General features: G+C 19.8%; 5 protein-coding genes across 5 annotated transcripts; 2 read left to right on the top strand and 3 right to left on the bottom strand.

Moving 5' to 3' along the window:
* Positions 1-484: 484 nt before the first annotated feature.
* On the top strand, positions 485-9,040 carry PGSY75_1228800 (hypothetical protein; the record flags this gene model as incomplete). Its single annotated transcript, XM_018786863.1, has 1 exon — positions 485-9,040. One exon carries the CDS (start codon positions 485-487, stop codon positions 9,038-9,040), a length of 8,556 nt encoding a protein of 2,851 aa, XP_018640728.1.
* Positions 9,041-9,340: 300 nt separating this feature from the next.
* PGSY75_1228700 (hypothetical protein) lies at positions 9,341-12,864 on the bottom strand (the record flags this gene model as incomplete). Its single annotated transcript, XM_018786862.1, has 2 exons — positions 9,341-9,558; positions 9,702-12,864. The coding sequence occupies 2 exons, from the start codon at positions 12,862-12,864 to the stop codon at positions 9,341-9,343; spliced, it is 3,381 nt and encodes a 1,126-aa protein (XP_018640727.1).
* A 2,228-nt stretch (positions 12,865-15,092) lies between these two features.
* PGSY75_1228600 (merozoite surface protein 9) lies at positions 15,093-17,117 on the top strand (the record flags this gene model as incomplete). Its single annotated transcript, XM_018786861.1, has 1 exon — positions 15,093-17,117. One exon carries the CDS (start codon positions 15,093-15,095, stop codon positions 17,115-17,117), a length of 2,025 nt encoding a protein of 674 aa, XP_018640726.1.
* A 613-nt stretch (positions 17,118-17,730) lies between these two features.
* Positions 17,731-19,214, bottom strand: PGSY75_1228500 (putative RNA pseudouridylate synthase; the record flags this gene model as incomplete). Its single annotated transcript, XM_018786860.1, has 3 exons — positions 17,731-18,846; positions 18,967-19,057; positions 19,186-19,214. 3 exons carry the CDS (start codon positions 19,212-19,214, stop codon positions 17,731-17,733), a joined length of 1,236 nt encoding a protein of 411 aa, XP_018640725.1.
* Positions 19,215-20,165: 951 nt separating this feature from the next.
* Positions 20,166-23,942, bottom strand: PGSY75_1228400 (hypothetical protein; the record flags this gene model as incomplete). Its single annotated transcript, XM_018786859.1, has 1 exon — positions 20,166-23,942. One exon carries the CDS (start codon positions 23,940-23,942, stop codon positions 20,166-20,168), a length of 3,777 nt encoding a protein of 1,258 aa, XP_018640724.1.
* Positions 23,943-24,596: the final 654 nt, after the last annotated feature.

Raw genomic sequence — 24,596 nt, 5'->3', positions numbered from 1 at the left:
GTTTTAATATAATATTTACATATATTTCTTTGATATGTACATATTTTTTATATATTTGTGAAATGATTTTTAAAGAGATTTCTTTATATATATATATATTTAAAGAATAAGATTATATTTTCAATTCCTATTTCAAAATGAGTGATTTAATTTGTTTATGAGTATATTAAATATATATATATATATATATATATATATATAACATATATTATATATTTTATATTTTATATATATGTATAATTTTATTTTTTTGTAGTTTTTTTTTTTTTTTTTTTTTTTAAAAAGAAGTAATAATTAAGAATATTATGCTTCACCACCACCCCTCTGATTTTTTTTTTTTTTTTATTTTTTTTCTTACGTGAATTTATAAAAATATACATTAAATGTATAAATAATATTATACATATATTACATATGTATATTATATTATATATATATATATTTTTTTTTTTTTTGTATGTATGTATGTATGGCCTTTTAAAAGATGTATATTGAGAAGCTAAATTTGAACTCCGAAAATGAGAAGATCACGAGCTTAGACTTCCAGGCACATAGTGATATGAATAGACTAGCAATTTCTAGCTTGCATCAAATAAAAATATATCATATTCCTTTATATGATAAATCTTTAAGGAATAATAAAATAAATATTGAATTATTATTTGTAAGCAACGATCATAAACTTGTTTATATTAATACGATACGCTGGAGTTTTAATGGTCTCTTTTTGGCTAGCTGTGATAGTGGAGGCACATTGGTGTGTTATGAATTGGATTTGCAAAAAAAAAAAATAATGGATGAAATGAAAAAAAATAACGACAACATGAATAATAATATGAGTAATATGAATAATATGAATAATAATAATAATAATGTGAGTAATATGAATAATGTGAATAATGTGAATAATATAAATAATATAAATAATATGAATAATATAAATAATGATAATAATATGATTAGTACAACATATTCATCAATAGGAAATAAAGAAGAATGGAAAATGACAAAATGTGTAAAAATACCAGAAAATGGAGAAATTTTTGATCTTTCATGGTCTAGAGATAATGAACATGTTGTATGTGGTGTATCAAAAGGTGTTGTATATATTTTTAATTTAAGAAGATCTATTATCGTTCATAAATTATTTTTTAATGGTACTACAGAAAATATTAAAGGTGTATGTTTTCATCCTAGTAATAATTCAATTATAGCACAAAGTAGTGATAATATTACATGTATATGGAAAAAAATTAATATCTCTGGAGATAATAAAAATTATTCTGCTAATTTTTATGAGAATAATGGAAAAACAAATATAGATGAGCAATATGTAATAAGTGGAATGAATTATAATAATAATAATAATAATAATACAAATAATATATATCATAATAATGTAGGTCATTTTACATATGACAAAAAAAGTGGCTTACATAACAATTTTGTTACTGCACCACAACCTTTAGCTAGAGAATATTTTCATTATATCTATGAAGAGAATATGAATAAAAAATATAAAAATATAGATACTCCTACTATTCGTCATATTTACTTTGATACATTTGGCAAATATGCTAGCATTACTCATATTCCAAATAATGGAAGAAACTGTGGTATCTTATTAAAAATAAAAAACAATGAAAAAATTAATAGGAATAGAATATTTCTAGATGGACATGGAAGTTGTATACGACTAGCCAAAATAGGACAAAAGGTATTTATCGATGTTCAGAAAAAAAAATTATATAGTTTGTATTGTCAGTGTAGTGACAACGGGGTTATATCAATTTGGAAAATATTTTTGAAGAGATTGAAGAGAAAATCGTCAACATGTATAAAAGATATTAATAGTAAAAATAATATGATTAATAAAAATACCATGATTTGTGGTAATGAAGACAAAAAAAATATTACTAAATATTCTTTGGAAAAAAAAAAACTCATATTAAAAAGAAAAAAGAAAATGAATAAATATGCACGTTGTTTTTTAATTATTCAAAATCTTTTAGAAGAACAGACATGTGCAGTGGATTTAACATGGTCAGAAAAATATGATCAATTAGTAATAGGAGCTTCTAATGGATCTGTATATATAATACAGTTGGAAGTTTTAAAATTACGATTAAGACCATTTTATTATAATATTAAAATAGATATAAGTAATATAGGTCCTAATTATAATATTATTGAAAAAGACGTAGAATCTAAGGTTGTAAAACCAAAACAAATCAAAGAGAATTATCAGCATGTAGATAAAAAAGTTAAAAATAGAATAACACCAAAAATTAAATATTTATATGATGAATATGGAAATATAATAGAACATAACAATAATAATAATAATAATAATAATAATAATAATAATAATAATAATAATAATAATAACAATAATAATAACAACAATAATGATGATGATAAAAAAAAGAAAAAGAAAAATACCATAAACAAATCTGAAAAAAGAAATAGCATTAGCAACGATAATAGTATAGACGAAGACCCTAATACAGAAAAAAAAACAAAACCTATGAAAAGTAAAAAAATGAGTAAACCGATCATTTCAAATGTAACTAATATAATAAATAATAATATGAATAATAATATCATAAACAGTAACAATAATAATAATAGTAATAGTAATACTAATTGTAGTTATAGTAATAAAGATGGAAAAACAAATAAACACTCTAAAAAAAAAACAGAAATAAATAATGAATCGTATACTTTAAAAAATATGAACGACATGACAAACAATGAAATTGTTAGAGGAGATAGTATAAAAAATGTTGTCGAAGAAAGTATTGAAAAAAAAAAAAATCCTTCTAATAATAACACTCCACGTAATATGAATAATATAAATAATAATAATAATAATATGAATAATCTCAATAATAATTTTAAAGATGATGATTATTATTTTGAAAGTTTTACAAATTATTTAAGAGAATATGATACATTAGATTCAACTAATAGTCAAGTTAATTTAAGAATTTTAGATATAATAAGAAATAATTATAATAAGGAAGATGGTAAAGATATGTATGAATCTACTATTCCTATAGTTACACAATCATTTTCTAAGTTTGATGATATTAATAAAAAAAACAATCATGGATTTGCCTTATTTAATATTGATCAAAGCTTAAATGTAAATAATGTTGTTGATTTGAGTAAAGATAAAAGTGCAGAGAAAAAAAAAGTAAATAAAAAAACAGAAGCAAGTGAAAAAAAAGATAAACAAAAGGATACCAATTACAAAAAAAGGGAAAGTAAAGCAAAGGATTCAACTGACAAAAAAAAGGCAGAGAATAAACAAAAAGATACTAATGAAAAAAAAAGAGATAGTAAAGGCAGTACTACAAATGACAAAAGGAGGGAGAGTAAGTCCGGTGGAAGCAATGATAAAAGGAAGGAATCAAAAAGGGAAAGGGCAAACATGATAGAAAAGGATACAAAAAATGTAAATAAAGATATGAATAATGAAGATAATAATAATAAATATGTGAATAATGAAGATAATAATAATAAATATGTGAATAATGAAGATGATAATAAATATGTGAATAATGAACATAATAATAAAGATATTAACAATGAACATAATAATAAAGATATTAACAATGATCATAATAATAAAGATATTAACAATGATCATAATAATAAAGATATTAACAACGTTGTAATGGAAACATTATCTATAGACAAATCTACCTGTAAAAATCCAAGTGATCCTAACAATTCAACAAAAACTTTGAATAAAACATCTAATATGGATTCTAATTCTTCTATGAAGAAAGATATGAATAAATCAATAACTATAAACACTAAAACGTTGTGTAATGCAGAGTGTGTTATCGAATCGAATATATATTCGAATGTCGAATCTGCTGTGCATTCTAATGTAGAATCTATTGCATATTCTAATGGAGAATCTAATGCACATTCAGATGCTGATAAAGGAACATGTATAAAAAATGAAAAAAAGGAAGAGAAAAATAAAAAGAAAAATACATCAACTAGTAAAAAAAAAAATAATAATGCTGATAATTCAGATATTGAATGGGATAACTTCAATCCACAATTTACAGTATTCAATACTTTTGAACCTAATGAGAATATTTTTCTTTCTAAAGAAAAACATGATGATTCAAATGATCGAGATAAATGTGGTTCTAATAACATGCAAAAAAAACAATCCAAGAGAAAAAGTGTAGATAATATAAATGAAAAGAAACATAATAATAATAAGAAGAAGAATGATGTTTTCTTTTCATCAAATGAAATTAATAATAAAAACAAAAATAAAAATATGAATAATACATCCATGTTCTTTTCTAATGTTGAAAATAACGATGTAATTAATAATAAAACAAATGATGATATCAATTTGTTGCATATGGAACGTCAAATATATGACAACAAGAAATATGGAGATAAAAATGTTCTTATGAAGAAAAAGGAAACCAATGAAATTATGAAGGAAGAATCTCATGGATGTGTTAAAAAATTAAAAAATGATGAACATGTTGATGCTCATTATTTAAATTGCGGCAATAACATTGAAAGTAGCAAAATGAAGAATCCAAAGAAAAAAATGATTTCCAATGAAGATAATATAAATAGGTTGATAAAAAAAGAAGAAGGTGATTATAATAAATGGAAACATGATTCTATGAATACATATTTATATGATAAAGGAGATCATGATGATATAAATTATAGTAGAAGAGAATTACTTGGAAGTGAAGGCTTAGAAAATAAGGATGACTTTATGTGTAGTTTTAAAGAATCAAGAAATGATAATAATATAGAACAAAAAAAAAAAGATGATGGATATGAAAGGAGAAGCATGATTAAACAAAGTTATATGGAGAAAGAAAAAGGGCAAGTACATGATGTTTATAAAAGATATTATCAACAAGAAGAAAATGATATAAATGGAAGTGATATAAATGGAAATGATACAAATGGAAGTGATATAAATGAAAATGATATAAATGAAAATGATATAAATGAAAATGATATAAATGAAAATGATTATCCTTATAATATGAAAAAAAGAAAATATGTTCAAAATAGATATGGAAGTAATCAAGATATGTTACATGATAATATATTAAATAATAAGAATTGTGTAATAAAATCTGGTTCTAATTATCATGCTGAAATGCTTAATAAGAATAATAAGTTAGAGCCATGTGAAGAAATAAATAATATAAAGAAACACAACAACAATAATAATAATAATAATAATAATAATAATTATAATAATGATGATATAAAAAATATGAATGACAAAAGAATTAAAAAAGAAAAAGATAATTCTGATAATATAGATAATATACATTATAAAAAGTTTATGGATAGAATTTTCATATTAGACAATAGATATGAAAATTGTCGTATTTGTTGCTTACATGAAGATGTTTTAATAAAAAATAAAAATAAAGATAAAAATATAGATAAAAAGAAACAAATATATAACAAATATTATATATTATGGGAAGATGAATTATTAGGACGTATGATTAATTTTATATTTGACAATTATTATATATATATCTTAACTAATAATAATAATAATAATAATAATAATAATAAATGTGATACATCATTATTAAGTATATATAATTTAGAAAGTAAATTATTATTAGATAATTTTATTATACCTTTAGAAAATGTATGTGGAATTAATATAATAAAAACATTTTATATAGATAATAGTAATATGTATATATTTTTTTATATATATAATATAAGTGGTTTATATTATATATATCAATTATATAACTATACTGTTATAACTTTATTATATTCTTTTAATATATCACAATTAAATACAACTGTTGAATCTATAAATATGAGTATTATAGAAAAGTTAGAAAATAATATATCTATAGGGAACATACAAAAAGTTTATTTAAGAAATTATAAAAATCAATTTTTAGTTTCTAAAAAAACACAAATAAAAACGAAATTACAAAATTATAAACTCGAAAGTAATACCAAATTAAACAATCGTATTAATTTTATAGATGATAAGAAAAAAGAAAAAGAAAAAGGAAAAAAAAAAAAAAAAAGTAATATAATAAAAAATAAACCAAATATTAAAGAAATTAAAAAATTAATAAAATATATAACATTTTATATGAATCAAAATGAAAATTCTTTATTATTAAATAATATGAATACACATCTGTTTAATGATCATAATAAGTTTAGATTAAATCAAATTACATTTTTAAATAATAAAAAAAAAAAAATAAAAAAAAATAAAAAAAAAAATAGTAATAATAATACATATGAATGTAATAATAATACATATGAATGTAATAATAATATATATGAAAGGAATCATTGTAAATATTATAATAATATTAAAAAATATATAAATAAAAAAAATACATTGAATCATAATAATTATAGTATTTGTAATTCATTATTAAAAACGAAAATTCAAAAAAAAATTAATAATAAAAAATATGCACAATTTAAATATAATTCTTATTTAAGTCATACTAAGAATAATATAAATATAACAAATTCTTCAAGATTATTATCTTGTAATGATAATAATCAATTCCATATATTAAGACGTATGCCAGTATCAAAAAAAAGTAATGATATAAATCTTTTAGATAATGATGAAAAAGGAAAGAAAAAAATGAAAACAAAAAATGAATTATTAGGAAAAAATAGTTATATAACTGAATTTTTTAATAAAAATATAAATGGATATGATTTAATATATGATTATATATATAGAAAAAAATCATTTTTTTATAGTTACATGTGTATATATATTTTTTTAAAAAATGGAAGTATATTCTTAATAAGAAGAAATCTAATGACAAAAGATAAAGATGAACGATTTATTGAATTATATGATAATATATCTCAAAATAATGGTGTAACACTTATATCACGTTTGAATAATATTTATTATGATAAGTCATTGTATTGTGATATTGATTTGAGAGGAGGAAAAAATGACAACGAAGAAAATAACTTATGTGGTAATAACATATGTGATAATAATATTTGTGATAATAATATTTGTGATAATAATATTTATGATAATAATATTTGTGATAATAATATTTATGATAATAATATTTGTGATAATATTATTTTTAATAATATTTATGATGAATACAATTCCGATTTAGAATATCCTTATAAATATTCACATTATAATGATCATCATTGTGATAGACGAACAACATTAAGATGGGCAGGTTACAAAGATGAAAAAATAAATTCTCCTTTTTTTGACGATCTTTTATGTCAGAAAAAAAAGATGAATAAAGAATGTAATGATTTAATATTTAGCACACATTTAGATAGACAACATTATTTATATAATAAAAATATACATCTATCTGATAACTTACAAGAAATACAAAAAAGAGGAATGAGAAATGTTTTTACATATGGAAACTTTTTTAACATATATAATTTTGACTTGAAAAAATTATTATTATCAGAACGAAAAACAAAAAAAATAAAAACAAGCAATGAAGATTATTCTCAAAATTATTGTCAAGGTGAATATACAAATGAAGCTAATAAATATAAGAATAATAGCCTTCGACTACTAGAAAATAATGAACACAACATGAACCATAAAATTAATAAAGAGAACATTGATAGCATAAAAATGATAGATGATATAGAACATTATAATAATGTTAAAAAAAATAAAAAAGAACAAAATAAAGTTTCCAATTTTATCAAGCAATATGATGTATCAAAAAAAGTAAACAATGAAACATTTATGGGACATGATAATATATATAATATTAATTTAGAAGATCATAATAAAATAGAAGATATATATAATAAGTTTTCATGTAAGGAATATGAACAAAATAATATAAATCTTTCACATATACGTCCTAAATTAATAAGAACAAATTCGTTGCCAGCAACTTTGTCTTCATCTTTTTTAACAGGTACACAATCAAACTCGTTAATAAATCATAATGATCATAATAATGATAATATTCATAATAATGATAATATTCACAATAATGATAATATTCATAGTAATAATTTTTGTTATTCCTCATATTCTTCTTCAAATGATATAACATCTGATATATTAACAGCACCATCTTGTAATTTCGAATCTGATGAGGAATCTCAAGAGATCCATGATATTACATCATCCAATTTTTTATCTGACATGTCACAAGATATGCCTCCCATTTATAACAACTCTAACTTATCCATCCAAGTGAAGAAAGAAAGAAACCAAAGTGAAGAAAGAGATGATACTACGCTCAAACAAAATACAACACCAGGAAAAAGAAAAAGAAATAAAAAGGAGGACATTTCATCAAATAATATAAAAAATAAAAAAAATAATAATAGTAGAGAACAAATTAAAAAGACTACAAATAATCATAAAATAAAAAATGTGTCTTTAAATGAAAAACAATATATTGATGATGATAATGTTCCACATCCTTTTACAATATATAATAAATTTGTATATAAAAATTTCCCAGATATTTTTAATTGTATACAAACATGGAATAAACAAGATAAAGATATAAAAACAAAAAAATTATCTAAAGAAAGTGTTTATATAAAAACAATAAAATATTTAGAATTACAAATGAAATATAGTATATATATAATGAATAAAAAAGCATTTTTAAATTATTTATATGTTTATTTTAAATTCTTAGTAGAATATTTAGATATATCAAGAATCCATCAAACATTCTTATATTTTATTCATACAACATTAAATCATTGTCAAAAATATTTTTCAAATTTTGATATCTATTTTCATAATGTTCAACCACCATATTGGAGTGATACAAATTCCTTATTATCTATGAACGTCCATTTTTTCTTTATAGTCTTATTTATTTATTATAATTTTCTTCTACCCTTATATATACTCTTATGTAGAAAAGAAACCAAAAAAATATATTACTCATTTTTAAAATTTATAAAGGAAATGCAAAATGCTATTTTTTATATTCAAAAGATATTCCACAATCATTTTCACAAGTTATGTATATAAAAAAAAAAAAAAAAAAAAAAAAAATTGTGTGAGGGCGAAATTTTTTTTTACTAAAAAGTTAAAATATAAATGTAAAAAATTTTTTATGTTAAAATTTTTACTTTTTATATGTTAAAATTTTTATTTTTTACATGTTAAAATTTACAAAAAAAAAAAAAAAAAAAAATACATACATATATATATATATATATATATATATATGTATGTGTGTATATATGTGTACATAAAAATTTAACAAAAAAAAAATGAATAAAGGAACTTATAAAAAATTTACATTGTTTATACACTGTTTGTAACATTTTATAAAATTTCAATATCAACCTTATCTGAATGATTTAAGAGATCATTTTCAGAAGGAACCTTTTGAATAAAAGGATCATCATCTATAGATGCTTTATAGAGTTCAAGTTTTTTAAGAAATTTTGAATGGACCTCTTGAACTTTGTCTGTATCTAGAATTAACCTTTTGTGTTCATCGGGTGTCTTATCCCAAATGAGTGGATTTAGATATTCGAGTCCTACAAAAATATAAAAAGAAAAACATGCAAAAAAAAAAAAAAATATATACATGTATATGTATATATATGTATATTTATATATATGTATATTTATATATGTATTTATTTATTTATTTTTTTTTTTTCTTTATTTTTGAATGTACCGGGAGGAGGTTTCATATCCTTGTAACCATCCGATGTCTGAAGCTGATTATGCACAGACGTAAATCTGTTTTTAAAAGACGTATAAGGGTCAGTATATTCTTTTTGATTTCTTTCAGTTTCATTATGAACAGTTATATCATCATCATGAATAACTGAACTTCCTTTCCTTATTTTTTCTAGAGCTATTTCCATATTTATTAATGCTCTCTTCATTATTTTATTATCCACTTTTTTATTCCAAGAAAAAGTTTTATCTATCCCCGTTCCAAATAATAAAGCATTATTTTGTTTATCATAAAATAAAATTTTAGATTGATCTTTTTTTAACCATATACCTTTTAAAAAACTTGTAAGATAATTTTGTCTTTTCAAAAAATCATCTTGTGATGCTAAAGAATTATTAAATCTTGTAAATTCATAATTTTTTTCATCTTTAATTGTATAAGGATCTTCAATATATTCTCCTGGTGGTAATGATATATATACATAATCTGATAAATAATCTTTAAAAAATATATGATCAAAAAATTGTAAAGAATTATCAATTAATATAATATCCTTTTCTTTATTAATAAAGGGATTTTTCTTATCCTCATCTAAAGTATTATATATATGATGATAAGAATTATTCTCAACATTATCATTATTTTCATATCTATCTTTATTCATATTATTATTATTTAATATATTTATTTTGTCCTTATCTTTCTTCTTTACATATAATATTTTATTTTGTTGAACATTACATAGATAATCCATATAATCATTATCATAATCAACAATTTTTATTTTATAGTTCTTACCAGTAATATTATCAGATTTAATAACATCTTTATTTTTCCAATTTTTAAATATATTATTATATGAAGATATAAAATTTTTATTTATATTTTTATCATTTTTATTATTATCCAAATTAACCATATGGTTATTTTCTAATATTTCAATATGTTCTTGTTCATTTTTTTTTTTTGAATCTCTTAATTCTTCTTTTTTTTCATTAAATTCTCTATACTTTTCATTTTCATTACAAGTAGAATCTTCTAATTGTATCTCCTTATTAGTATACTTCAATTTTATAAATGTATCTAAAATATCAAAATCAACTTTATTATAATTATCTAAGCTCTTAGCATCTAAACGTTTATTCCCTAAATATTCAGGCTTATTCTCTAAACACTCCGATGGATTCAAATCTGTATCTAATTCATATTTATAATTAAATTTGGATTTTAATTTAGGCATATATGCCTCAGAATATTTTATATGAGGACCTAACTCCGCTGCTTCACACAGAAAAATACTATCATAAAAACAAGATCGTGTATAAGGATCCTTTTGAATAAATTCATCTGCCTCTTCGTCATCTTTACAATTTATAATATTTAATTCTGCTAAACAGTTGTTATCATATTTAATGAATGTCTCATTGTCATTATAATCATTACCAAGATCTTCCTCATTTATTTCATCATGGTTGCTCTGTACCTTCTTATGTGTAGTATAACTGTTGTCATTACCTTCAACATTTTGTATTTCGTTATTCCTATTTACATCGACACTTACACATTTTTCAAATATTTTAAATTCCTCATCAAATTTTTTCAAAACAGTTGAGGTTTGCTCATTTGTTATAGGTAAATATTGATGAGGTGATAAAAAGAAATCTTGTAACTTATCTTTGGGTACTTTTTTTAAAACACCTAATTTAAATATCATATTGGAACGAATATAAAATCTCATATGTTTTTCATATAAATCATTTATATCTTGTAATTTATTAGGATTAAAAAATTTTATGAGTAGAAAATTTTTTTGTATAGATAAATTAGGAAATGTTCCTAATAAAAAATGATCACTATTATTTTCATAAGAATATAAATATAATTCTTCACATAATCCTAATTTAATATATGGATTAGATTTCATAAATAAATTAGCATAATGTAAATTTAATGATGTAAAAAAGATCAGATTTCCAAATATATTTTGATTTCTTTTTAAATTAAATAACATTAATATTTTTGATGTATTTTGATATATTCTTGTAGATAATTTAACCCATGATAAAAATTCAAGTATATATTTATGACGTATATTAATATTAAATTTATTATATATATTTTTATCTTCTTCATTTTCATAATTATATTTTTTATCAAAAAATATACCTACATACAATTTCCATTTTATAGGTACTGATGGATAATGTAAATCTTCTTCTCTTATATTCCTTTCTAAATTTTCCATTTTATTTGATTCATATATTCTTTTAAAATTTTTATTCGATACTATACTATCATCTTGTGTATATATTGGTAAATGTTTATAATATTTATTTACATGTTCAGAATTATAATCTTTATCAGTATATTTCTTACCATAAACATAATATTTTTTTCTTTTCGTCTCTTCACACACATCATCTTTATCATATTTATCTTCATCATTATTATAATCAACTTCACTACTACCAAGTAATGTATCAAAATAATTATTCTGTAAATCATTTTCTATACATCCTCCTAAACTTTCATGTAACTCAGGATCCAGATCTAATTCTTCTTGTTCTTCTTCATATTCATTACCACTAAATGTGTCCAAAAAAATTTTCCCACTTCTTCTAATATAATTATTATTATTATTTATTTTTTTTTTTCTTATTTTTTTTTTTTTTTTTTGGCTAGCTAAATTGGTAAAACTAGCCAAAAAGTTTTTACAAATGTAAGAATAAAATAATAAATGTTTCTTATGAAAAACAAATTTTTTATTAAACTGAATAATTTTATGTTTATATAATATATTGTTGTATAATTTAGATTGTGTGTTTCTTATAAATAAATTACCAATGATATCTTTATAAATATTATTATAAGTATAATATTCTTTCCTTTTCTTTTTTTTTTTTGTGTAAAAGTATTCCTTCCTTCCTGTGTTTTCTTTCTTTTTTTTTTTTTTCATATTTGACATAAATAAAAATTTCTTATTCTTTTTATTAAACAGATATATCTTTTTTTTTTCCTTCTCACCTTCATTTATATAATTATTCATAGAATAATAAGAGTATCTCTTTTGTGGGCACATACTAATGCTTAGTACCTTTCCCCATGATATATAAAATATAATTATTAAATAAAAGAATATGTACACAATATTATACATATTCTTACATTTTTAACTATATTATATATATACACATATATATAAAAGGAGAGAGAACAATATATATAATATGGGCTTGAAGGACTTTGTCATTTTTTTTTTTTTTTTTTTTTTTTATACGTATATATAATATATATGTGTGTGATTAAATCTTAAATATTAATAAGGTATAAAAATATAACCTTTTTCAAAATGAATTTTTAAAAATTTTACCCAACAAGATATAAGAGATATATATTTTTATTTTTATTTTATTATTATTATTTTTTTTTTTTTTTGGTGGATTAATAAGGAAAAGTAAAATAATAATCACAAAATGTTATATTATATATATATATATATGTAGGTATATTTTTCTGCACTTTTATATGGATGATTATGCTGGGGCACTTTATTATTTCATATAAAAAAAAAAAATATTTATATCCATTCTTAATTTTCAAAATGACCCATTTAAATATTATATGTGACATACATTTTATAAATAGGATCAAATTTTTTTTTCTTTTTCTTTATCCCTTAATATATTAAATATATAAAAATATATTATATATATATATATTTATTTATTTATATATTAGAAACAATATCGATAATTATAACAATTCAATGATAAAAGATATAGAGCCAATATTGAGAAGTTACCTTTTTTTTTCAAACCCTCATATTTTAAAAGAATTATATACGAAATTTATATAATAAAATTTATTGAATTATTATTGTTCATAAGATTCTTTCTATAACATATTAAAAAAATGTATTTTTTTTAAGAAAAGAAATAAGTACATAATGAAATATATATCACATAAAAAAATAGCAAAACCTTTTGAAAAAAAAAAAAAAAAATTATATACACATATATATATATATATATATATACATATACATATATTTATATTCATACCTCAATTATAAAAGAAAAAAAACTCTTTACGATATTATGTTCCTATTTCATAAAAAGACAATAATAAATATATATATGTTTATAATTCAATACACATATAATATTATCATTTAATATTAAAAGAATAAGTTAAAATAAAACAAATGAATCTTCCTCATATATATATAATATACATATTTATTTGTATCTTCCTTTTTTTTAAATTAAATAAATGTAAAAGTCAACTAAACGAAGAAATGGATTTATAAGAACAAAAAAAATAAAATAATAATATAACTCAAAGTGCATTAGAATAATTGTAAAAAAGGAGAAAAAAAAATAAAAATATATAATTTATTATATATTATATATTGTTTATCTTTTTGTCTTTTTCTTGTTTTATTTTATTTTATTTTTTCCTAAAAATTTGAGCCTTTTTATAAAAAAAATAAATGAGGTTATTAAAATATTTTGTGATAATTTAAACTATAATTGTAACTAGAAAAGGAAAATATTAATAATAAACTAGTACACTTGATGGTTTCGTTTCCTTTTTGTTTTTAATATAATATAATATAATAATTTTATTTCATATCATTTAATTCTGTTTTGTCGTTCCTCATTGCGCATGCACATAATATTAATTGACAACTTTTTCTCTGAGATTTTCTAAAATATTTTACTACATATATATATATATATATATGTATATAAAAGAAAGAAGATAATATTATATATACATACAAGAGTGCATATATCATAATAATAATAATTTTTTTTTTTTTTTTTTTTTTTTGATCTAATCGTGAAATGTTCTATCTAATAATATTATCTAATACATCTTGTGTCCTTTTAAATTATTAGATATGATGCTAGCTGCACTATGAAGCAAAAATGAAAATAATAAAATAACAATTTATGAAAATAACCAAATGTTCATATATGTAAATCTGTGCATATATATATATATATATATATATGTGTGTGTGTATGTTTATATTATTTTATTTTTTTTTTTTTTTTTTTTTTTTTTTTTTTTTTTTTTTTTTTTTTTCTCCTAAACGTTTGACATATTACAAATAAATTGTTAGACAAAATTGTGACTCTCCTATTCTTTTTTGTTTTATTTTTTGCTTTCAAATAATTTGTAAAAGCACACGAGACATAAAAAATATAATAAAAAAAAAAATATATATATATATATAAATATATTGATACTTAAACATTTTGATTTGAATATCATTATGATACATTTCTAAAAAGTGAATAAAGTAGTCATTCACTCATATTATTTATTATTGTTATTATTTATATATTTATCTTTTATATTTAAAAAAAAAAAAAAATGATGAATATGAAAGTTGTTTTGTTCAGTTTCTTGCTCTTTGTCATAAGAAGCAATATCATTATTAGTTGTAATAAAAATGAAAAGAACCATGGTGTTGATATGAAAGTTTTGAATAATTATGAGAATTTATTTAAGGTAGTTAAATGTGAATACTGTCATGAAAATACATATGTTAAAGGAAAGAAACCTTACTCAGATCCTCAATGTGCTGCTATAAAAGAAGAATGCATAGAATTACTTAAGCAAAAAGAATACACCGATTCAGTTACTTATTTAATGGATGGATTTAAATCAGCAAAAAATTTAAAAAACAATGAGAAAAAAAGTAACACTGAAGAAATGAAAGATTTAGTAAATTTTTTACAATCACATAAGAAATTAATTGAAGCATTAAAAAAGAATATTGAAACCATACAAAATAAAAAATCCTTAATTCAAAATAATAAAGCATATAATCCATTATTAGTTAGTTTTATTAAAAAAATGAATATGTTAAAAGACAATGTTGAATATATTGAAAAGAATCAAGATTTATTTAAAGAATTAATTAATCAAAATAATTCTTCCAACTTGGTTGATACCAAAAAAAAAAACTTTTCTTTAAAATCACAAGGTAATAAAAAAGAAACCTCAGAGAATGATCAAGAAGTAAATGATGAAGAAGAAGTAAATGATGAAGAAGAAGTAAATGATGACGAAGAAGTAAGTGACGAAGATGTAAATGATGAAGATGTAAATGATGAAGATGTAAATGACGAAGATAACAATGATAAAGCATACGAATTAGGTAGTGTTCCAGTTGATGATTTATTAAATGATAATATGAAAAATATTATTAGAGGAGATAATTTTATGGATGTTGTCAAAAGTACATTAGCTCAAACAGGTGGATTAGGAAGTAATGATTTAACAAATTTCTTAAATAAAGGTAAAGAATTAGGAGAGACATTTTCAAACATAACAAATATTAAATTAGGAGATGTTAGTAATCTTGAAGAATTTTCTTTAGATCAATTAGATATACTTAAAAATAATTTAGTATCATATGAATTCATATTAGAACAAGTAAAAACAATTGTTTTAAATAAATTAAAAGATTTATTATTAAGATTGTTATATAAAGCATATGTATCATATAAAAAAAGAAAAGCTCAAGAAAAAGGATTACCAGAACCTACAGAGACAGCTACTAATGCAGAATATGTTGAAGAATTAAAAAAAGGTATTCTAGAAATGGGTATTAAATTATTATTTAGTAAAGTTAAAAGCTTATTAGGAAAATTAAAAAATAAAATGTTTCCTAAGAAGAAAGAAGAAAATCAAGAAGCAAATAAAAAAGGTGCAGGATCAGCTAAAGTTAAAGCACAACCAGCTCTTAGAGGTGTCGAACCAACTGAAGATTCTAATATTATGAACAGTATTAATAATGTTATGGATGAAATCGATTTCTTTGAAAAAGAATTAATCGAAAATAATAATACACCTAATGTAGTTCCACCAACACAATCAAAAAACACAAACGTAACAGGTATGGATGAAAATTTTGATAACCATCCTGAAAATTATATTAAAGAAGAATATTATTATGATGAAAATGATGATATGGAAGTTAAAGTAAAAAAAATAGGTGTCACATTAAAAAAATTTGAACCTCTTAATAATGGAAATGCTAGTCAAACCATTAAATTTGTTCATGTAGGAAATAAAGATCAAAAACACATTGAAGCTATTAACAATGATATTCAAGATATCAAAAAAGAATTACAAGCCATTTATAGTGAACTTATGAATACTACAAATGAAAAAAAACAAGATCAAGAATTATTTCAAGAAAATCAAGTCGAAGCCCTTAATCAAGAAACAGAAGAAGAAATGCAAAAAGAAGTTGAAGCTATCAACAAGCAAATAGAAGCTGAAGTTGATGCACTCGCACCAAAAAATAAAGAAGAACAAGAAGAACAAGAAGAAGAAGAAGAAACTGTAACAGAAGATTCTACACCAACTGAAGAATCAACTAATTAAACAAATATGACAATTGCATATAATCAACAATAAATGAAAAAAAATATTAATATTTTTTTTTTTTTTTTTTTTGTTCTTTCTTTCTATCTTTCTTTCTTTCCCCTTCCCTTTCTCCTTTTTAGAATTGTTCATTTTTTGAATGGTATTTTTTATGGATTATTTCAGAGTTCCATTCATACTTTTTTGTATGCAATATATTTTTTTTATTAATCTTTATATATAATTCACATATATGCATATTAAATATTTATATATATATATAAATATATATATATATATAAACGCATATGTGAATATAAATATAAATAGATTTTAATAGATTATTATAAAAATTACATAAATGGGATTATAATATATGTATATAATATTACCCACTTGTGTATTTTTTTTTTTTTTTTAAAACTTGAAAAAGAAATAATAGAATGTCTTTAAAAATATAAGATATATAAATATAAACATATAAACATATAAACATATAAACATATAAATATATAAATAAATATATATATATAAATATATATATATATATATATATATATATTAATGTACCCATTTAATATTAACCTTTAAGTGCCATTTCTTTCGCTTATGTAATAATTTTTTTTTCTTTTCTTCATTTTATTATATCCTGTCTATCTTGAACAAGTGAATTTTTTAAATAGTCATTTATAAATAAGAATTTGTTTTGATTTTTCTGTTTGATTATATTTCCTTTTGGATGTGACAAGATTAGTTTTGAATTATGTGTAGTTATAAAACTATGAAATGTTGAATGTATTTTGAGAGGCATTAAAAATTGTGTATTTATGTCTGAATATTTATACGGACCAAAAGAAAATCTTTTACATTTTCTTATGGTTATATTATATTTAGAAAATAAATAATGTAAATCATTATGTGATTTCTCTACATATGTAAATTTAATCCATTTAGAAGTATGTTTCGATTTAATAATATCAATATTAATAGGATATATATGTTGATTATTTATAATACAACCTTTATTTAATAATTTTATTTGATCTATACATAAATTTTCTTGTACTTTTATAAGATATGTTGTTAAAATATTATTTTTTATATCTTTTAAATTATTTGCAAAATCACCATCATTAGTTAGTAATAATAAACCTTCACTGCTTGAATTTAAACTATTAATAATTATTAAATGTTCAGGAATATAATTTGTTATTTGATTTTTTTTCTCATATAACATATTTTGTTTTTTAATATAATCATATATATTCATATTTAATTTGTTATATGTAATAATATTTGTATTTTTACAAGTTGATGGTATCTTTCTCAATTCTGAAACAAAAACATTTTTTTCTTTATTTTTTTTCCTTTTTTCTATTAAATTATTATATTTATAACTATTAATACTTAATAAATTATTATCACTATTGATATGTTTCATTTTATTACAAGACGATAAAACTTTATAATTTTCTTCTTCATTCAAATATTTATTATATACCCCCAAGACATTATTCTCATTATTATTATTATTATTGTGTGTATCTATCAATTTTTTTTCCTCTATCATTTTATTAAAGTGTATTTTTTCTTCATATTTATAATCCTTCTCAGTATTACAAAAAATATTCTTAGGTTTATATATCCCCCATAATTTAGTGGAGATATCTACTTTTATCGTTTTATCTTTAACTTGAATTTTTGAATTTACATCAATCAAAACATTTTTATTAATAACCTGGTCATTAACCTGCAAAGAGGGGGGTGAAGTAACAACATGTATGAATATAAAAATAAAAATAAACATATATATATAAATATATATATATATATATATATATACATAATACACCATGCACATTATCTTAACCTTTATGTCTCCATTTTTTATTAATTCTTGAGCTTTACTTCTTGACGTTACTGATGATAGAGATAAAATTTTAGAGAGTCGCAATAATATTCTACAAAGAAAAAAATAAAACAATGGATAAATAAATTAAATTAAAAATAAACAAAGTATTTAATATATATATATATATATATTTATATATATTATACATTTCATTTTAAAAAAAACAAAAAATCTTACGTTTTTTTTAATTGAACAGATGGAAACATATTTTCTCACATTTTTCATAATATTCAAATAATCAAACACATAACAAAAAAATATTAAAATGTGATAATCTTATATTAGTGTGGATAATTTTTTTTTTTTTTTTTTCTTCATTATAATTTTTTTTTAGATAATTAACAAAATAGTAAATCCTTTATTATTAAGTGCAATATACTTTTTGAGATGAACAAAAATAATACCACATTGTATAATTTTTTTTTTACAAAAAAAATAAAAATAAAAATAAAAATAAAAAATACATATATATTATATATATATAGTACATATTTTTTCTTCAGTGTGTTGTAATATTTCTATAAAAAAAAAAAAAAAAAAAAAACGTACGATTGAATATTACTCAACTATATTTTTGATATAAAAATTATATATATATATATATATATATATATATTTATTTATTTATTTATTTATATTTATATAATCCAAACATACATGTGGAAAGGATCTATTAATAATAAAGTTTATTATCTTAAAAAATTAAAAGTTTCTATTTATTAAAATGACAAAAAAAAAAAAATGTATGGAAATAAATTTAAAGGTAAAAAGGTAATATATTTAATTTATTCATATATATATATTGAACCGTTTTATAATATTTTTTTTTTTCTAATAATTTGAAAATATGACATGTATTGATAATTATAAGGAAAACATATATATATATATATATATACATTTATATATATATATGTATGTTATTATTTATCAATGTTGGGGTATACCTCAATAAGTGAACGGATCGTCAACTTTCATCATATGAAAATATTATGTTCATAATTTATAAAAAAAAAAAAAAAATAAGGGACACACATAAACATACACAGGCACAACACAAAAGAAACAATCATATAAACAAAAAAATGAATATATACTATTGATGTATGAATTTGAATGATATATATATATATACATATATATATTGAAAGATTTGACTATATTATTTTCTCCTTCTCTTTAATTTTCTCTTTCACATTTTTTTTCTTTTTTCTTTTTTGAGACATAAGACTGTTTAAATAAAAATCCTCATACATCCAATTATATTTGTGTATTACCTTTTCCTCTTGTTCTTTTATATGTATGTGGAATTTATTTTTATACATATTGAATAAAAAATAATAACATTCTTTCATATATTTTAATTTATATATATTTGATAAATTTTTAAATTCTTTTTTTTTTTTTTTTTTTTCTATATGAGATATATTATAATTATTTTTTTTCATTAAATAAGAAGAAACATATATATTAAATAAGTTCTGCAAGATATTTGTAGATATTTTATTACTTAAATAATTGTTACTTGTATATTTCAACATTTTATTTTTTGCATATTCATTTATTATATTTTTATTATTTATAGTATCTATTCTATTCTTTTTATATTCTTCATTTGTATATAAGTCTGAATTCTCATTAAAAATAAAAAAGGTATCATTGAATATATTATCAGAACATTTTTTTATATTTTCTTTATCTTCTGAAGGAGTTATCAAAATATTATCATCATTATTATTTTTATTATTATTATGAAAATTATTTATATTGTTTAAATATGTATCATCAACTATGTTATTATTAACATCATTATTTTTTGTTATATCTGAACTATTTAAAACAGTTTGATTCTTCTCTTCCAATTTTATATCATTTGAAGAAGAAGAAGAAGAAGATGAAGATGTTTTATTATTATTATTATTACTATTATGATCATAATACATATTATCATTATTATCTTCATTTGAACAAGTACTATGATCAAACATATTATTATTTACACCCCCTTGTAATATCTTCTCCTTCATATATGTTTTAATAAAAATATCATTATCTAACTGCTGATTAATTAATCCTAATAAGTGACCACAATTCTTTTGTTCATATAAATTATTAATAATTTTATTAAAATGTACATATGATGATAAATTTACTTCCCTTTTTTTAATTACTAAAGGACGACGATCAAAACTAAATGAATTAATTTCTTCACATAAATATATTTGTATATCTTTATATTTCATATAATTTTTATTATACTCATGATATATACATTTCTCATTACATACACTATCATTTTTATTTATTATCTTAATAATTTTATCTACAACCATTTTTATATTCATATTATTTATTACTTCCATACCACTACAAAGGTTTGAAAAATATTTCTCAATATTATCTTCTTGATTAGTTTCATGTGACATATATCTCTTTGAAGTACTCATATTGTTATTTAAATTATTACGATGATTAATATTAAATATTTTACAAATTTTAAGTCTCATTTTTTTTATATCATCATCATAGTTACTATTGTTAGAAATGTCATATGTATTATTATCTTTCATATTGTTCTCTTCATTTTTTTCATCTTCTTTGTTACATTGTATATTTGCTTTTGCCTCATTTGAAACATCCACATCATCCGCCATATTCTCATCAGATTTGATATTTTCATTTTTCTCTCTTGTATTTGTCAAAAAAAAAACAATAGATAAATTTATATTTTTATTATAAGTAATAAAGTTTTGTATTTTGTCCTGATTTTTTTTATTCTTTAAATTAAGTATTGGTCTAAAAAAAGGAATAAATCCTTCATAATAGATATCATATATAATAATATTTTTAACATAATTATTTTGCTTTAAAGAATAATAACAAAAAAATTCATGTTGAGAATTTTTTGCACATAAGGTTATTACATTCTTTTTATTATTATAATATATATCTGTATCTGAAGGAATTCTCAAAAAAGTACATGCATATGTTAGATTCTCTATCTTTCTATTTAACAACACAACAATATAACTATATGGAATATATAATAAACCACAACATAAATTATTATCACATGTTCTAGATCGTCTTTTTATTATTTTGTATAAACATTTATCAAAGTATGTTTTTAAAGCCTTTTCTTCTTCAGTTGATGAAAAGAAGGAAAAGCAAAGTTTCTTCTCATCATTATTATTATTATTGTTATTTTTTTTATGTATATCAATATTGTGATTGATATTATTCACATCGATTTGTTTAATATGAACACCATCATGAGTTTTTTTATTATCACTAGGGTGTTTATTTGGATGTTTATCATGATCTTCAATATTATCATTATTATTATTATTATTATTATTATTATTATTATTATTATTATTATCATTATTATTATTATCATTATTATTATCATTATTATTATTATCATTATTATTATCATTATTATTATTATTATCATTATTATTATTATCCTTTCTATTAATATTATCATTATTATTATTATCATACTTAACCTTTAAAACATCTTTATTTCTTCCATATTTTTGCATGAAATATAATTCGAAAAAAGCCTTTGCATACATTTTTATTTCTACTGCATAAGAAGCCACCTCACCATAATTATGTGACACGTTTATATTTTCTTGTTGGCAATTTATATCTATCTTCTTTGGTACTTCTATATTCTGTTCACAGTTCTTATTTATATTATAATGATCTGCAACTTCATTCTTATATTCTATATCATTTAATAATTTGTTGTTACTTTTTTCATCCTTGGAATTATTTATAATATTCTTATCATTAATATTTTCACTTTTTTTTTTAAAATCATCTTTTATTTTTTTCATAGAATCTAAAGAATATGAACAGTTAAAAAGGCATGGATATTTATCATTCAGTCTTCGAAAATATTGTTCCTTTAAATTTTTATTTACACATTTGCATACAGGAGGATTATAAAAGAGAAAAACGTTTTTATCATTTTGTTTATAAATATCATATATATATTTAAATTGTTTTTCAAAACAAAGCATATCAGGAGACATATTAGATACGTTGCTTAATTCTGAATTATTAGATAAAGGACTGAACGAATGAAGTTTTTTATCTTCTTCAGATAATAAAGATGATGCCTCATCACAATGATAATAATAATAATTATTTATATGTTTATTGCTATGTTTATATATATTATTACTTGTATTATCACATGTATTATCACATATATTATCACATATATTATCACATATATTATCACATATATTATCACATATATTATCATTATATTTTATTTCTAATTGCTTTTCGCTCGATTTTTCTCTTTTAACCTGTACAACATTATTTATTTCTTTTTTTTTATTATATATATTCACATTACAATTATTAATTGAATTATTAAAAGAATGTTTTTCATCCATATCATCTTGTTCATTTTTTATATCACAAATATTTCCTTCTATCTTTATTTTATTACATTCATTCTTTTCAGATACATTTTGTATATCTATTGTCTGGTTATTATAACTAGAAGAATTATTAGAAAAATGTGGGACATCATTATTATTATATTTATTCGTAGTATTATCATTTTCAATACTTCTTTCTTTATGAAGTCTCTTTTTCTTGTCACATTCAACTGATACATTTTTTCTCTTACCACATATTTTCTTATTCATTCCTATCTCTTTTTTAATTCTATACTTATGTTTATCTCTCTCATCATCTTTTAAGAATTTCTTTTTCTTTTTAAATATCTTTTTCATAAAATTCATATGACCCAAGAAAAAGTCAAATTTATTATTCAAATAATAATTCAATTCATTTACATTTTTTATTTTATTTTGCTTATTCTTATTTTTTAAAAATCTCTTTTCATATATTAGTTTATCTAATATTACTTCTTGTCCTATGGGATAGTTACAAATGTCTTTCATATTTAGATGAATAAATAAAAAATATAAATAAATAAATATATAAATATATATATATATTTCAAATATATTATATTATATATATTACAATAAGTGGAAATTACATTCATACGTTTCCCATTTTTTCGGCTTATATTATTATTATACTTTTTTTTTTTTTTTTTTTTATTATTTATATTAACAATGAAAGGTATAATTTGGAAGATTCTTTAAGTTCTCACATAAAAAAAATTATCTATCTATATATATTATATTGTAACACTCCTTTTTTATATGTTATTATTTTGTCATTCTGAGGGTTCGTATTTCAACATATAATTCAAAATATATATTATATATATTATATATATTTATAATTATATATATAGATATTCTTGGTTTAATATATTATAATGATGTTCTTTTTTTTTTTTTTTTTTTTTTTTTTTTATAATCTCTTTAAATTAAATATTATATAATTTTGAATGAAGAAACAAAAAAAAAAAAAAATCTATCAAAAATATAAAAACAAATAAAAAATTATACATATATAAAATATATATATATATATATATATATATATAATATTGATATATAAATGTTGAATTATAATATAAGACTATATATAATAAGAACACTCATAAAATAATATATACAAATAATTATATATATATATAT

This window comes from Plasmodium gaboni, chromosome 12 (genome assembly GCF_001602025.1).
Source record: "Plasmodium gaboni strain SY75 chromosome 12, whole genome shotgun sequence".
Classification (NCBI taxonomy): Eukaryota; Apicomplexa; class Aconoidasida; order Haemosporida; family Plasmodiidae; genus Plasmodium; species Plasmodium gaboni.
This window is presented reverse-complemented; position numbering and strand designations above follow the sequence as displayed.